The sequence below is a fragment of the Scyliorhinus torazame genome, chromosome 4 (assembly GCF_047496885.1).
Source record: "Scyliorhinus torazame isolate Kashiwa2021f chromosome 4, sScyTor2.1, whole genome shotgun sequence".
Classification (NCBI taxonomy): domain Eukaryota; kingdom Metazoa; phylum Chordata; class Chondrichthyes; order Carcharhiniformes; family Scyliorhinidae; genus Scyliorhinus; species Scyliorhinus torazame.
In genome coordinates this window covers 101,376,952-101,394,898 of record NC_092710.1, presented here as the reverse complement: position 1 = coordinate 101,394,898, position 17,947 = coordinate 101,376,952, and the positions used below count along the sequence as shown (strand labels likewise).

General features: G+C 47.7%; 1 protein-coding gene across 8 annotated transcripts in view; it reads right to left on the bottom strand.

Annotated features, from left to right (window-relative positions):
* Nucleotides 1–17,947, bottom strand: part of fam135a (family with sequence similarity 135 member A) — a 291,962-nt gene that overhangs the window by 171,603 nt on the left and 102,412 nt on the right. For 7 of the 8 annotated variants that reach the window (XR_011940623.1, XR_011940624.1, XM_072498374.1 and 4 more), the window contains one exon: nucleotides 7,980–8,119. The exons of the other annotated variant lie outside the window; for it this stretch is intronic. Coding sequence is in view for 5 of the 7 variants with exons in the window: in XM_072498374.1 (XP_072354475.1) it covers nucleotides 7,980–8,119 (140 nt within the window). In the remaining 2 variants the exon portion in view is untranslated. The remainder of the gene's footprint in view (nucleotides 1–7,979; nucleotides 8,120–17,947) is intronic. 8 annotated transcript variants of the gene reach the window in all.

The following is a 17,947-nucleotide window of genomic DNA, read 5'->3' as shown; positions in this document are numbered from 1 at the left end:
GGAGCCAAAGCAGAGGGAGAAGGAGCACCAAAGGCAGACGGGGCTATGCGCAAGCCAGTTCACACAAGCCAATCAGTGAACAAAGCGGCAGAACAGAAGTATCGCCGCATCAAAAAGAGCTGGGCAGACAGGTGCAGTCTCCCCCGGGGCCAGGGGGGAGCTGGAACTGGAAGGCAGCCTTTGCCGATGCGCTGAGGGAACATCAGCAGGTAAACAAGGCAGAGGCTTGGGCAGACATAGAGGCCGCAGTGCAGGCAGCAATGGCCAAGGCCCTGAACGGATATGCAGCAGGCCCTGGGCAGAGCAGAGGAGAAATTGGACGCCCGAGGGAAGAAACTGGAAGCCCAAGAGGCGACCATCAAGGAGCTGGAGAAACCAGCGACTGACGTGAGCGAAAGCAGCTCTTCACAAGAGTGACGTGCGGTTTGGTATGCTGTACCAGCGAAACTCTGGGTCACATACAAAGAAAGAGAATACTTCTTTACAGCCCCTGCCGAAACAAACAAGTTTGTCGAGGAACACGGGCTAGAAAACCACCAGCGAAGGTAGAAATGAGGGGCCCCTGGCAGGGGGCAACAGCACGCCGACGACGGTGGGGGGGGGGAGGCAATGCCAGGCCACCCCGCCCCCGCCACGGCGAGCGCAACCTGAACAAAGAACAAACCACTGCCCGAGGGGCCGCTTCAGACCCAGTACGGTCTCTGGGCGAAGGGAGACCCCAGAGTTCAGGGACTACCCGCATGGCGGACGCACAGTGGGCGGCCATGTCGGGTGCCCCAGGGACAAAGGGAAACCCTGGAGCGCAGAGACCCGACCGCATGGAGAGAGCAGTGACAGCGGCCATCCTGGATGGCCCCCTAACAAAGGGAAACCCCGGAGGCCAGGGGCACGTCCACCAGGTAAGTATGGTTAATCCCACAGGAGCAAGGGGGCAGAGGCCCCCCACCAGGATAGTCACCTGGAACGTAAGGGGACTCAACGGCCCAGTAAAGAGATCCAGAGTCCTCAGCCACCTAAGAAATATGAGGGTCGACATAGTCTTCCTCCAAGAGACACACCTGAGAGAGCAGGACCGACTGCGGGTAAGAAAGGGCTGCGTGGGACAAACCTACCATTCCTGCTATAGAACAAGGGCTAGGGGGGGGGGTGATATTGATCGGCAAGAGGACGATGTTTAGGGCGACAAAGAAGGTTACGGACCCTGGGGGAAGGTATGTCATGGTCAGCAGGGCCCTGGATGGGGCACCGGTAGTACTAGTTAACGTGTACGCATCCAACTGGGACGACACGAACTTCATCAAGAAGACCGTGGCAGAAATCCCTGACATAGCGACGCATCGACTAATCATGGGGGGGACTTCAACTGTGCACAGGACCCAAAGGCAGACAGATCAAACCCCAAAACGGGGAAAACCTCAAGCATGGCAAGGGAACTCAGTCACTTTATGGAGCAGATGGGAGTGGTGGACCCCTGGAGGTTCGCCCACCCAGGGGAGAAGGAATTCTCCTTCTCCCCAGTACACAACGTATACACCAGAATTGACTTCTTTGTGGGAGGGAAAACGGTGCTTCCGGGGATAGGCAAGGTGGAATACTCCGCAATTGTGATATCAGACCACGCTCCACACTACATGGACGTGAGGCTGGAGGCGGGCAGGGCCCAACACCCCACATGAAGGTTGGACCTCGCCCTACTAGCGGACAAGGCCTTCAACGAAAGGTTATCACGGGCCATTGCAGAGTACACGGAGAACAACCAGAACGGGGAGGTCTCACCCTCCACGCTCTGGGAACCACTAAAGGCTGTACTAAGAGGGGAAATCATCGCTTTCAAAGGAAAGGGTGGCTCGGCAGCAGCTGGTCGACTCCATACTGGAGGTAGACCGTAAATACTCCGAGGCCCCCACCGTAGAGGTCCTGGCGGAGAAGAAAGAGCTACAAAGGAACTTTGACATCCTCTCCACTAGGAAAGCAGTACACCAACTCCTCCAGGCACGTGGGACCCTATATGAACACGGAGACAAAGCCAGCCGCCTGTTGGCACACCAGCTGAGAAAGCAGGCAGCCACCAGGGAAATTGCACAAATCAGGGATACCAGAGGCACGCTAGAAACAGAACCAGAAAAGATCAACAAAATCTTCAAGGCCTTCTACCAAGGGCTGTACACCTCAGAGCTCTCAATGGGAGAGTCTGGGATGAAACGGTTCCTTGATGGACTGGACATTCCAGTCATGGGGGAGGGCAAAAAAACAGGGCTTGGAAGCACCACCAGCACTTGAAGAGATCATGGACAGCATTAGCTCCATGCAGGCGGGGAAAGCGCTGGGACCCAAAGGGGTTCCCGGCGGATTTCTACAAAAGATTTACAACAGCACTGGCCCCGCACCTGCGGGAGATGTTCAGACTCGCTAGCGAGGGGCACACTGCTGCCCACGTTAGTACAGGCCTCAATTTCGCTGATCCCTAAGAAAGACAAAGACGCAAAGGAATGTGGGTCATACAGACCCATCTCACTGCTGAATGCAGATGCCAAAATACGGGCCAAAACCCTAGCCAAAAGGTTAGAAGACTGTGTCCCTGAGGTGGTCGCAGAGGACCAGACGGGCTTTGTCAAAGGTAGACAGCTCATCTCGAATATCAGGCGCCTGCTGAACGTGATAATGACCCCCTCCGGGGAGAGAACACCGGAGGTGATCGTCTCCCTAGATGCAGAAAAGGCCTTCGACAGAGTCGAGTGGAAATACTTCAGAGTTACTGGAGCAGTTTGGGCTTGGAACAAGGTTCACATCCTGGGTAAAGCTCCTATACAACGCTCCCATGGCGAGCGTACGGACCAACAATACCAACTCCCGATACTTCCAGCTGCACAGGGGCACCAGACAAGGATGCCCACCGTCCCCGCTGCTGTTCGCTCTAGCGATCGAACCACTAGCAAACGCGCTCAGAACAGCAAAAAGCTGGAGGGGGATCAGAAGGGGGAGGCAGAGAGCACAGAGTCTCACTCAATGCAAATGACCTGCTCCTCTACATTTCGGATCCACAGAGCAGCATGGACGGAATCATCGCGCTCCTGAAAGAGTTTGGTGCCTTCTTGTGCGGCAAACTCAACATGAGCAAAAGCAAGATCTTCCCGGTACACCCACAAGTAGGTGGGGCAGCCCTAACGGGACTGCTGCTTAAACAAGCCTGAAACAAATTCCGCTACCTGGGGATCCAAATAGCCCATGACTGGAAAGGGATCCACAAATGGAACCTCACCAGTCTGACAGAGGAAGTAAAAAAGGACCTGCAAAGATGGAACACACTCCCACTCTCCCTCGCGGGGAGAGTCCAGACGATCAAAATGAACGTGCTGCCCAGGTACCTATTCCTATTCAGATCCATCCCGATCAACATCCCCAAGGCCTTTTTCAAAGCAGTAGACAAACTAATCATGGCGTTCGTATGGGGAGGGAAGAATGCTCGGCTCCCAAAGAAGGTCTTAAAAAAACTATATCCAGGGTGGGGGGGGGGGGGGCTTGCCCTCCCAAACCTACAACTTTACCACTGGGTGGCGATGGCCGAGCGAATAAGGGGATGGATCAAGGAGCCAGAAGCCGAATGGGTGCGCGCGGCAGAGGCCTCCTGCATGGGGACCTCCCTCCAGGCCCTCGTCACGGCAGCCCTCCCATCCCCACCCAAAAAACACTCCCAGCAGCCTGGTGGTAACAGCCACCCTCCAGTCCTGGAACCAACTACGGCAACAATTTGGCTTGACCAGAATGTCGAGTAAAGCTCCCATCTGCAACAACCATAGATTCACACCAGCGCTGACTGACACCACCTTCAAAAGGTGGGGACAGGACAGAAGGACACTGACAGTCAGGGACCTATACACGGATGGCAGGATCGCAACACTCGGCGAACTGACAGAGAAATTCCAGCTAGCCAGGGGGAACGAGCTAAGGTGACCTGCAACTAAAAAACTTGCTACGAAAGGAGACAGGGACATACCGACAACCACCACGACAGACACTACCGGAAGAGTTACTGGACGCAAGCATACTAGATAAAGGAAACTGTAGCGACATGTATGACCGACTGGTAGAAGGGGCCGACACCGTACTGGACGCAACAAGAATGAAGTGGGAGGAGGACCTGGGGATTGAAATAGGGTGGGGACTCTGGAGCGATGCACTGCATAGGGTCAATGCCACCTCCACGTGCGCAAGGCTCAGCCTGACGCAACTAAAAGTGGTACATAGAGCCCACTTAACAAGAACCCATATGAGTAGGTTCTTCCCGGCGGCAGAGGACAGATGTGAGCGGTGCCAAGGAGGCCCAGCCAACCACGCCCACATGTTCTGGTCCTGCCCCAGACTGGTGCAGTGCTGGACAGCCTTCTTCGAGGCAATGTCCAAGGTGGTGGGGGTGAGGGTGGGGCCATGCCCGAAAGTGGCGGTCTTCGGGGTTTCAGACCAGCCAGATCTATTCCTGGGGAGGAGGGCGGATGCCCTTGCCTTTGCCTCCCTGATCGCCCGCCGAAGAATGCTGTTCAGCTGGCGGTCAGCAGCACCACCCAAAGTTGCAGGCTGGCTGCCCGACCTCTCGGAATCTCTTCAAATGGAGAAAATCAAATTCGCCATCCGAGGGTCAGGCGACGGCTTCCACAGAACGTGGGAGCCATTCACCCAATTGTTCCGAGACCCGTTTGTGGCCAACAAACAAGCAGAAGAATAGCCAGGTAGCCAAGAAACAGGGGAGAGTAGCCAAAGCATGAGAGGGAGAGATAGACCGGGAAGGGGGTGGGGTGGGGTGGGACAGCTAAATCTAAGAGGAAGGAAAGGCGAACCACAGGGGGGAGGCAGGAGCTGGGAGAGGGGGGTAGAGGGAAGAGACAGGGAACAATAGAGGAGCGCCAGGGGGGGGGGGGGGGGGGGGGGGGCAGGGTAACGTTAACAAACTTAACGTCCACAGGAACAGGAAAACGGGAGGGCCGCAGAAGTGGAACGAGACGACAACGGCAGGGAACTCCGTCTGGGAGAAGCACGGGACGACAACACCACGAACAGATGCCTACTTATGTGTGTAAATAATTTTGCCAAGTGTACAGAGCTGCTGCTGTTGAGCGGGGGCATAATACCGTCCAATGGCTTCTCAGGGAAAATTAAAACGTCAGCAGCAGCAGCGACCCATAGGGGAGTGGGAGTGAGTGCTCCGTTGGGAGGGTGTGGGAAGACTGAGGCGCGTCGGGTCACGTCTAGTCAATTGCTATTATATATTCTCTTTTTGCACTATGTTAATGTTCACTCTACTTTGCTGTGTTAGGATTATTACTATTTATTATGAAAAACTTTGCAGAACTTTAATTAAAATTTTTTTTTTTTTTTAAAGTAAAGACAGGTGCAAAGTATTTATTTAATACCTCAGCCAGGTCTACTGCCTCCATGTGCAAGTTCCCTTTTTGATCCCTAATTGGTCCTCCCCCTTTTCATGGCTGATCTTTTTTGTGAACTCAGCTCTACTTGCCCACCTGCTCACCATAACCCTTAATTCCTTTACCGTTCAAAAATCTATCTATCTTTGCCTTAAAGACAGTCAACGAGGTAGCCTCAACTGCTTCACTGAGCAGGAAGTTCCTCCTCAACTCAGTCCTAAATCTTCTCCCCCCTAGTTTGAGGCTATGCCCCCGAGTTCTCGTGCTTCCTTCTGCACTGTATGAGTTCCATGGTTCTAACATTGTCCCTGGCCAACCCACCAATCGAATCAACATCCTCCAAAACCGGTTCCTAAGATTCACTCAGCGCCAACAAGTCTGTTTTTCCTCTCCAAAACACGATGTCCTGACAAGCAAGCTACTTCAGCTTAACTCCTCTGCTTAAAATCACATTTGGGTCAATGGATCAAAAATAATCAAATAAAATATATCGGGAGCAAAGGAAATAAACAGGAAAGATTCTTACAAAGACTAAGTTAGACAGATTTTTGATCGAGAAGAGGGTCAAAGGTTGAGGGGGGGGCAGGCTGAAATGCAGATTCAATGGCACATCAGATCAGCCATGATCTCATTGAACGGCAGAACAAGCTCAATCGGTGGACTAGCCTACTCCTATTTCTTATGATCTTATGACATAACAATTTGCTTCCACTGGCCTTTCAGATATTAATGACCGTGTAAAGCTTTTCTCCTCATTTACCATCCGTCCCTTGGTTATTGATCCTCCTGCCAATGTCTAATCTATCAAAGCCCCTATCATTTTGAACACCTCTATTAAATCTTCCTTGAGCTTTCTTAGTTCTAATGAAATCAACCGTCTCTCCAGATACCATTTTGGTACCATTCTAGTAAATCCCGTTTGCACCCTCTTCATGGTTTTGACATCCTTCCTAAAGTGTGATGCCCAGGTGCAAGTTGCTGAGTTCATAATACAGGTTCAGACAAGGGGGGATGGATCTAGACCACCATGATATTGTGACCCAGTGGAACATTAGGTAATAGGCTAGCAAAGTCAAATGAGCCCATGTACATGGCATTGCTATCGATGTGCACATCCTATATGGGCTTCAAAAATGTGGAAATTCCTTCACTGCTCTGTGGAAAACCTGCTTAGAACTGATTGACTGATTGTAGAAATTTGCTCAACCATTTGGCCAATTCATGTGCAAAACCAGCATAGATAAGACAGGGCATAGAGGGACATCATTTTTGTCCATCTTGAGCAGTCCATGCCCCTGTGAATACAACGAGCCTTCAGGACAAATTCAGCATATACACAAACCGGCAGCTTGTTATGCTTATGCAAGTCCAACAGGCATTTTTGCAACTTGCTTTTGACCAGGGCTGAGCAGTTATGCTTAGCGGCGTGTCCAATAGATATAAATTTGGACCCATCATTATAAACAATGTGCAATTTATCAATGTAGTCACGCTTGTTCATGAGGATTATTCCAGCCCCTTTGTCGACCTTATAGATGTGTATTTCTGGATTGGCCTTGAGGTCTGGCAATGTTACCAGATATTTTTGCTGCATGTAAAAATCGGCCAAGTCAATGAGTATCCTGCAATATGTATGCACTAGGTCAGCTAGACAGGCTTTCAAGGATTCAGCATTTTCAGTGGACGCTGGTTTGTGGCAGGATAGCCGAGAATAGAGGAGCTTAAACTCAGAAAATATCTCTTCCCGTTTGATGTGGGATAAATGTACATCAAAATTGAAGCCACATGCGAGAACAAATTCCTCTCCTTCAGAGAGATTTATTATGCGTTTGGCAGCATCATTAATTGCACTGCCAAACCACCTCTGCTTCAGTGAGTTTATAGTCCAAGTGTGTTTCAAGTGGGTATTCTTTATGATGCGATCATCTATTGAGGCAATATAGTGCCACAAATGGATCAAATTGATAAATGAAATAAATTTGGTATGGTACTTTATTTAATGTATTTTAAAGTCCACTTATATATCATCCGCTGCACTACTTTCTGCAACTTCTCGGTTTATCAATTAATTCAATCAGGAAGCCAAAACATGATTTGAACAAATCTATGCTGGTGATCCCTTATTAACCAAGATTTTTCCAGGTGAGAATTTATTTATCCATTGCCATTGTCTGCAGCTGGCCTTGCCAATGTGCTCACATCCCACAAACAAATAAATGTTAGATTAACTAGCCTCTAGTCACCTGATTTACTCCCTCCTCTCCCCTTTATTTTGGATAAGATCTTAGCCATTTTGGCCTTTTCTTAGACATGTCCTCCTTTAACTTCATACCCTACTTAAAACCCACTCTATGAGCAAGGTTTCCATCACCTTCATCGTATCAGTTTCTTACATGTAACTCCTTAGGATGATTTTCTACATTAAAGGCATTTTATAAATAAAGTTGTTGTTTTTGGATAACAACATAAATCAAGCTTAAAATACTTTACTTTATCCAATGTTAGTTAATTGAAATTTAACGAAAATGTTAAAGTAGAATCTAAAGTTAAATTATTTTTTACCTTCTTGCTATCAAGCAACATTTTAACTTTGAGGAGTAACACGTCATTAACCATGATTTCTTCATTTTTATAAAGAATCTGAAAGGTTTTACTGCAGACTGTACAATCATGGACAGCAGGGGGAAAGGCGAGTTCAGAACCTAGAAAAGGAAAATAAAAAGTAGCACAGAATATATATTACAATTCTTAGTATCACATGAAATAAACATTGGTATTTATTATTTACTTAAATGAAATCTCAAGTTAATTTTGCTATTTTAAAACAGTATAATATGCCACATTCGCTTAAATATCTGTGCTCACATGCAATGGTGCAATGAATTACTTTGGAAGGCTGTATTGCTTTCAATGTGGATAAACAAAGCAGCCATTTTGGGACTTAACAATCTCCCTTAGCAGTCATGAGGTGGATGATCAGACAATCATGAGCCAGCATATAAATAGTGAGCAGTTAGTAATAGCTGGGAAGGGACAAAGAGGAGAGACACCTTGGGCATTGCTTTTACTAGAAAGAGGACACTAGCAAAATATAGGTAGAAATAGATATAGATATAGAGCTAATAATGGGGTGAAAATGAATAGGCAGGATGGATGGGAATGGCGGGTGTACTTAGGTGGTTAAGTCACCAGTTCCAGATGGCTTGCCTCCCAGGATTCTAAAGGGAAGCAGCCTGGGATCGGAGATAGCAGAAAGGTTTGCCACAGGCTTCCATTAGTGCAGGGGCCAGAGAATAGAAATCTGGCAAATATGACACCATTCGTCTGTTCGAGTACACGGAGGGCGAATTCAGAATGTCCAAATCACCGAACAAGCACGTCTTTTGGGACTTGTGGGAGGAAACCGGAGCACCCGGCGAAAACCCACGGGGTGAACGTGCAAGCAGTGACCCAAGCAGGAATCGAACCTGGGACCTTGGCGCTGTGAAACAACAGTGCTAACCAGAGACACAAAGCGGCTATAACAATCTGAGCCTCTTGAAAACTAACAACAATCACATTATGAATAATAATAAGGAAATAACTAATGGACATGCTGAATAATTATTTTTTCTAGTGTTTCCAGAAGAGAAAGAGTTTGGCATTCTGGAAATTCCAAGGAAACTAAAACTGAACCATAGGCAGGGATTCACCAAAAGTAACAAGAGCTGAGGTCACTCACCCGACCTCATTACGGCCGTGGTCCAAACATGGATAGAAGAGCTGAACCCAAGAGGTGAGGTGAAAGAGACTGCTCTTGACATTAAGGCCTCATTTGACCAGGTGTGGGATTAAGGAGCCCTAGCAAAAGCAAAGGTGATGGGTCTCGGGGAGAAAAATCTCCATTGGTTGGAGTCATAGCACAGAGGAAAACAGTTGTGGTTGTTGGAAATCAATCATTCAGCCCAGGGGTGTCACTGTAGGAATCCCAGAGGGGAATGTCATAGGCCAACCATCTAAAGCTGTTTCAATGACCTCCCCTCTATCACAGGGTCAGAAGTGGGGATGTTTGCAGGTGATTGTATAATGTTCAGTATCAGTATACGAGTCTTTGTATAATGAAGCAGACCACATCCACACGCATGATGACTTGGCCATTATTCAGGCTTGGGCTGATAAGTGACATTCACACCACACAAGTGCAATGACCATCTCCACCAAGAGACAATCTAACCATCTCTCCTTGATATTCAGTGGCATTACCACCTCTGAATCTCTCACCATCATCCTGGAAGTTACCATTGACCAGAAACTGAACTAGACCAGCGATATAAATATATGTGGCTACATGGGTAGTCCAGAGGCTGGGAATTCTGTGAGTGACTCACCATCTGACTCCCCAAAGCCCATATACCATCTGCAAGGCACAAGTCAGGAGTTTCATGAAATACTCTCCACTTTCCTAGATTAGTGCAGCTCCAAAAACATTCAAGAAGCTTGACACTATCCAAGGCAAAGCAGTCTGCTTGAATGGCATCTCCATCCATCATCAACATTTACTCACTTCACCACCAACGGACAATGGCAGCAGTGTGCATGATATACAAGATGCCCTGCAGTAGCTCACCAAAGCTTCTTTGGCAGGACCTTCCAAACCCAGGACATCTACCACCAGGAAGGCAAGGGCAGCAGATGCAAGTAAACATTATCAGGATTCTCCGGTTTAATCCCTTTCCCCCTTTTAATTTCCTTGAACCTGTTTGCCATTTTTTGTCCATGGACGGTTAATGCTTTTAAGATCAAGCAGCTGACCTTTAATTTAAAAACAGGAAACTCCAGCAGGATGTGCTGTTTGGTCTGACATCAGTGATGACCCGGACTGACTGGCTTGACAAGTTTAGATTTGGTAAATAAGAACTGTTCCTACTTGATGATGGTACAAGGACTAGAGGGCACAGTTTTAAAATTTGGGGCAAGATATATGGAGGGGTGGTGTGTGTGAGGAAGAACGTTTTTGCTTAGTAACTGATGAATGTGAAACTCGCTGCCTATGTGGGTGATGGAAACAGAGACAATAAATGATTTTAAAGGAAATTAGATAAGCACTTGAGGAAAATAAACTTGCTGTAGAGCTGTGGGGATAGAGCAGGCGAATGAGACGGATTGGACTGCTCTTTAGTTTGCCAACACAGATTTGATGGATTGAATAATAATCTCGGTCTTAATGACTAGCATTAGACCATAAGAACTAGGAACAGGATTAGGCCATCTGGCCCCTCGAGCCTGCTGCGCCATTTAACGAGATCATGGCTGATCTTTGTGGACTCAGCTCCACTCTCCGGCCCTTACACCATATCCCCGAATCCCTTTATTCTTTAGAAAGGCATCTATCTTTTTCTTAAAAACGTTTAAAGAAGGAGCCTCAACTGCTTCACGGGGCAAGGAATTCCAGAGATTCACAACCCTTTGGGTGAAGAAGTTCCTCCTACACTCCGTCCTAAATCTACCTCCCCTTATTATGAGGCTATGCCCCCTAGTTCTGCTTTCCCCGACCAGTGGAAACAACCTGCCCGCATCTATCCTATCTATTCCCTTCATAATTTTATATGTCTCAATAAGATCCCCCCGCATCCTTCTAAACTCCAATGAGTACAGTCCCAGTCTACTCAACCTCTCGTCATAATCTAATCCCCTCAACTCTGGGATCAACCTAGTGAATCTCCTCTGCACTCCCTCCAGTGCCAATATGTCCTTTCTCAGGTAAGGAGACCAAAACTGAACACAATACTCCAGATGCGGCCTCACCAACACCCTGTACAATTGCAGCATAACCTCACTAGTCTTGAACTCCATCCCTCTAGCAATGAAAGACAAAACTCGATTAGCCTTCTTAACCACCTGTTGCACCTGCACACCAACTTTTTGCGACTCGTGCACCAGCACACCCAGTTCCCTCTGCACAGCAGCATGTTTTAACATCTTACTGTTTAAATAATAATCCATTCTGCGGTTATTCCTCCCAAAATGGATAGCCTCACACTTGGCAACATTGAATTCCATCTGCCAGACCCTAGCCCATTCACCTAACCTATCCAAATCCTTCTGCAGACTTCCGGTATCCTCTGCCCTTTTTGCTTTACCACTCATCTTGGTGTCGTCTGCAAACTTTGACACATTGCACTTGGTCCCCAACTCCAAATCGTCTATGTAAATTGTGAACAACTGCGGGCCCAACACTGATCCTGGAGGGACCCCACTAGTTACAGGTTGCCAACCAGAGAAACACCCATTTATCCCCACTCTCTGCTTTCTGTTAGTTAACCAATCCTCTACCCATGCTACCACTTTACCCTCAATGCCATGCATCTTTAGTTTATGCAGCAACCTTTTGTGTGGCACCTTGTCAAAAGCTTTCTGGAAATCCAGATATACCACATCCATTGGCTCCCCGTTATCTACTGCACTGGTAACGTCCTCAAAAAATTCTACCAAATTAGTCAGACACGACCTACCCTTTGTGAACCCATGCTGCGTCTGCCCAATGGGACAATTTCCCTCCAGGTGCCCCGCTATTTCCTCCTTAATGATAGATTCCAGCAATTTCCCTACAACCGAAGTTAAGCTTACCGGCCTATAATTACCCGCTTTCTGCCGACCTCCTTTTTTAAACAGTGGTGTCACGTTTGCTACTTTCCAATTCTCTGGGACCACCCCAGAGTCTAGTGAATTTTGATAAATTATCACTAGTGCGTTTACAATTTACCTAGCCATCTCTTTTAACACTCTGGGATGCATCCCATCAGGGCCAGGAGACTTGTCTACCTTTAGCCCCATTAGCTTGCCCAATACTGCCTCCTTAGTGATTACAATCATCTCAAGGTCCTCACCTATCATATCCTTATTTCCATCAGTCACTGGCATGTTATTTGTGTCCTCCACTGTGAAGACTGACCCAAAAAACCTGTTCAGCTCCTCAGCCATTTCCCCGTCTCCTATTATTAAATCTCCCTTCTCATCTTCCAAAGGACCAATATTTACCTTAGCCACTCTTTTTTGTCTTATATATTTGTAGAAGCTTTTACTATCTGCTTTTATGTTCTGAGCCAGTTTACTTTCATAGTCTACCTTACTCTTCTTTATGGCTTTTTTAGTAGCTTTCTGTTGTCCCTTAAAGACTTCCCAGTCCTCTAGTCTCCCACTAACTTTTGCCACTTTGTATGTTTTTTCCTTCAATTTGATACTCTCCCTCACCTCCTTAGACATCCATGGTCGATTTTTCCCCTTTCTACCGTCTTTCTTTTTTGTCGGTATGAACCTTTTCTGAACACTGTGAAAGATCGCTTGGAAGGTTCTCCACTGTTCCTCAACTGCTTCACTATGAAGTCTTTGCTCCCAGTCTACCGTAGCTAGTTCTTCTCTCATCCCATTGTAATCGCCTTTGTTTAAGCACAACAAACTAGTGTGTGATTTTACCTTGTCATCCTCCAACTGTATTTTAAATTCCACCATATTGTGGTCGTTCCTTCCAGGAGGATCCCGAACTATGAGATCATTAATCAATCCTGCCTCATTACACAGGACCAGATCTAGGACCGCTTGTTCCCTTGTAGGTTCCATTACATACTGTTCCAGGAAATTATCCCGGGCACATTCTATAAACTCCTCCTCAAGGCTGCCTTTACCAACCTGATTAAACCAATCGATATGCAGATTAAAATCTCCCATGATAACCGCTGTACCATTTCTACATGCATCCGTTATTTCTTTGCTTATTGCCTGCCCTACCATCCTGTTACTATTTGGTGGCCTATAGACTACTCCTATCAGTGACCTTTTCGCCTTACTCTTCCGGATTTCCACCCAAATTGATTCAACCTTGTCCTCCATAGCACCAATATCATCCCTTACTATTGCCCGGATGCCATCCTTAAACAACAAAGCTACACCACCCCCCTTACCGTCCATTCTATCCTTTCGTATAGTCTGATACCCTTGGATATTTAACTCCCAGTCGTGACCATCTTTTAACCATGTTTCAGAAATGGCCACTAAATCATAGTCATTCACGATGATTTGCGCCATCAACTCATTTACCTTATTTTGTATACTACGAGCATTCAGGTAAAGTACACTTATGCTGTTTTTTATGTCTTTGTTATGAATCCTAACACCTTGATCAGTAACTTTTCGCAATTTATTTTTCCTCTTACCCTTTCTCCTAATTTTCCTTGTCTTTGAACCCATATCTCTACATAATAACCTGTCACGTAACCTGCTGCCTTGATCTCCATTAACCATTATACTGTCCATAGCTTTACACTTCCCAACTTGCTAGTTTAAAGTCCCTGTGACTAACCTATTTATCCTATTCGCTCGAACACTGGTCCCAGAATGGTTCAGGTGAAGACCGTCCCAACGGTACAGGTCCCTCCTGCCCCAGTACTGATGCCAATGCCCCATGAAATGGAATCCCTCTTTCCCGCACCACTCCTTTAGCCACGTGTTAACTTCCCTAATTTTCTCAACCCTATGCCAATTGGCACGTGGCTCGGGTAGTAATCCAGAGATTATAACCCTGGAGGACCTGTTCTTTAATTTAGTCCCTAGTGTTTGATAATCCCCAAACAGGTCCTCTTTCCTAGTCTTACCTATGTTGTTAGTCCCAACGTGGACCACAACAACTGGATCCTCCCCCTCCCTCTCCAAAATCCTTTCAAGCCGATCAGAGATGTCCCTCACCCTGGCACCGGGCAGGCAACATACCATGCGGGACTCTCCATCTGGCTTACAAAGGATGCCATCAATCCCCCTAATTATAGAATCCCCTGCAACTACCACTTGTCTTTTTGCTCCCCCCTCTTGAATGGCTTCCTGTACCACGGTGCAGTGGTCAGTCAACGCATCCTCCCTACAGCCCTCGTCCTCATCCACATAGGGAGCAAGTACCTCATACCTGTTGGACAAGGTCAAGGGCTGAGGCTCCTCAACTCCTAAACTCAGGATCCCCCTACCTGCCTCCCTTGCAGTCACACCACTCTGTCCCTGACCACTGTCCGAATTAACAGAACTTATTCTACCGGGTGTGACTGCCTCCTGAAACAAAGCGTCCAGGTAATGTTCCCCCTCCCTGATGTGCCGCAGTGTGTGCAGCTCCGTCTCCAGCTCATCAATTCTGAGCCGAAATTCCTCGAGCAGCCAACACTTGCTGCAGATGTGGTCACTGACGGTCTCAATGGGATCCACCAGTTCCATCATCATACAGCAACAGCACATCACCTGTCCAGCCATATTCAACTAGTTAATTAATTTAAATATATATATTTTTAAAAATTTCTTTATAGAACCTCAAGGATAAACCCGAACACCAACAAAAACACAGCCCTCTTTCGCCACTCACCCAAACTCAGTCACTCACCTAAACTCAGATGCACTCTGTTCCAATCAGCACTCCGTGTCTAAAGGCACTCCTGCCACACCTTTTGTGCACTCACCTCTCCCAGCACTGTCCCGGCTCTCTCCTCCCGCGCTTTTTAAATCTCCCGGCTCTCTCCTCCGGCGCTGTTTTTGCTGTCCCGGCTCTCTCTCCTCCAGCACTGTTTTCGCTGTCCCGGATCTCTCCTCCCGCGCTTTTAAAATCTCCCGGCTCTCTCCTCCGGCGCTGTTTTTGCTGTCCCGGCTCTATCTCCTCCAGCGCTGTTTTCGCTGTCCCGGCTCTCTCCTCCCGCGCTTTTTAAATGTCCCGGCTCTCTCCTCCGGCGCTGTTTTCGCTGTCCCGGCTCTCTCTATAATAATCTTTATTGTCACAAGTAGGCAATGAAGCTACTGTGAAAAGCCCCTAGTCGCCTGTTCGGGTACACAGAGGGAGAATTCAAAATATCCAAATCACCTCACAGCACGTCTTTGCTGACCCAAGCCGGGAATTGAACCTGGGGCCTTGTAGCTGTGAAGCAACAGTGCTAACCACTGTGCTACCCATATAGGAGCTGAATTAGGCCGCTTGGCCCATCGAGGCTGCTGCGCCATTCCATCGTGGCTGATAGGTTTTCTCATCCCCATTCTCCTGTCTTCTCCTCATAATCCCGATCCCTTTATTATTAGGTCAATGATTTGCCTTCAAATCCTTGGCATTCAACTTGAGCTGAGTTTTTTTTTAAATGAAGAACTTTATGAACTTCTCAAAGGCATTTGATTATTAACATCAACGGACATTCCACGACCCATTGCAATGTCACCTTTTTCAAGAAATTAAGTCAGATTCATTAGACATGACATAAACAAATTCATACTGGTTCTCTCTGATCTAAAGGAATGGCTCCTAAATTGAGAGGACTTTATGGATGCCCTAATGTTCTCATCTGCTTCCTCTAAAACACTGGAATGGAAACCATCTGTCCTGGGGATTTGTTGCTCTTTCATGCTATTTTATCTTCCTTTGTTTTAAAATTTGCTCACAGGACATGGATATCATTGGCTGGGCTGGCATGTATCCCCCATCCCTAATTACCCTTGAGAAGGTGGTGATGATTTGCTTTCTTGAACTGCTACAGTCCCTGTGGCGTAGATACATCCACAGCAATGTTAGAGAGGGCGCTCCAGGATTTTGATTCAGTGACAGTGCAGGAATACAGTACGAAGTCTTACAACACCAGGTTAAAGTCCAACAGGTTTGTTTCGATGTCACTAGCTTTCGGAGCGCTGCTCCTTCCTCAGGTGAATGAAGAGGTATGTTCCAGAAACACATATATAGACAGATTCAAAGATGCCAAACAATGCTTGGAATGCGAGCATTAGCAGGTGATTAAATCTTTACAGATCCAGAGATGGGGTAACCCCAGGTTAAAGAGGTGTGAATTGTATCAAGCCAGGACAGTTGGTAGGATTTCACAGGCCAGATGGTGGGGGATGAATGTAATGCGACATGAATCCCAGGTCCCGGTTGAGGCCGCACTCATGTGTGCGGAACTTGGCTAGAAGTTTCTGCTCGGCGATTCTGCGTTGTCGCGCGTCCTAAAGGCTGCCTTGGAGAACGCTTACCCGGAAATCAGAGGCTGAATGCCCTTGACTGCTGAAGTGTTCCCCGACTGGAAGGGAACATTCCTGCCTGGTGATTGTTGCGCGATGTCCGTTCATTCGTTGTCGCAGCGTCTGCATGGTCTCGCCAATGTACCACGCTTCGGGACATCCTTTCCTGCAGCGTACGAGGTAGACAACGTTGGCCGAGTCGCACGAGTATGTACCGCGTACCTGGTGGGTGGTGTTCTCACGTGAAATAGTGGTATCCATGTCGATGACCTGGCACGTCTTGCAGATTGCCATGGCAGGGTTGTGTGGTGTCATGGTCACTGTTCTGAAGACTGGGTAGTTTGCTGCGGTTTTATGACATTTTTTTCCTTTGGACCCACGGCGAAGAATCACTGAAACGACTACACGATGACATTAATAAGTTCCATCCAACCATCAGACTCACCATGGACTACTCTCCAAAATCAGTTGCATTCTTGGACACACTCGTCTCCATCAAGGACGGTCACCTCAGCACTTCGCTTTACCACAAACCCACGGATAACCTCACGATGCTCCACTTCTCCAGCTTCCACCCGAAACACATTAAAGAAGCCATCCCCTATGGACAAGCGCTCCGTATACACAGGATCTGCTCAGACGAGGAGGAGCATAACAGACATCTACAGACGTTGAAAGATGCCCTCGTACGAACGGGATATGGCACTCGACTCATCGATCGACAGTTCCAACGCGCCACAGCGAAAAACTGCACCGACCTCCTCAGAAGACAAACATGGGACACAACTGACAGAATACCCTTCGTCGTCCAGTACTTCCCCGGAGCGGAGAAACTACGTCATCTTCTTCACAGCCTTCAACACGTCATTGATGACAATGAACATCTTGCAAAGGTCATCCCCACACCCCCACTACTTGCCTTCAAACAACCGCGCAACCTCAAACGAACCATTGTTTGCAGCAAACTACCCAGTCTTCAGAACAGTGACCACGACACCACACAACACTGCCATGGCAATCTCTGCAAGACGTGCCAGATCATCGACATGGATACCACTATTACACGTGAGAACATCACCCACCAGGTACGCGGTACATACTCGTGCGACTCGGCCAACGTTGTCCACCTCATACGCTGCAGGAAAGGATGTCTCGAAGCGTGGTACATTGGCGAGACCATGCAGACGCTGCGACAACGAATGAACGGACATCGCGCAACAATCACCAGGCAGGAATGTTCCCTTCCAGTCGGGGAACACTTCAGCAGTCAAGGGCATTCAGCCTCTGATCTCCGGGTAAGCGTTCTCCAAGGCGGCCTTCAGGACGAGTGACAACGCAGAATTGCCGAGCAGAAACTTATAGCCAATGTAGGGATAATGCTAGGACCTCTAAAAGGAAAGATGTAACTTGTCGTGTTCCACAAGGGATCGTTGTTGGAGCCTCAACTATTCATCACTTCTACTGACAGCTTAGGAAGACACACAACTAAATTTACCAATGACACAAAGATAGGTGGCACTGTAAGCTCT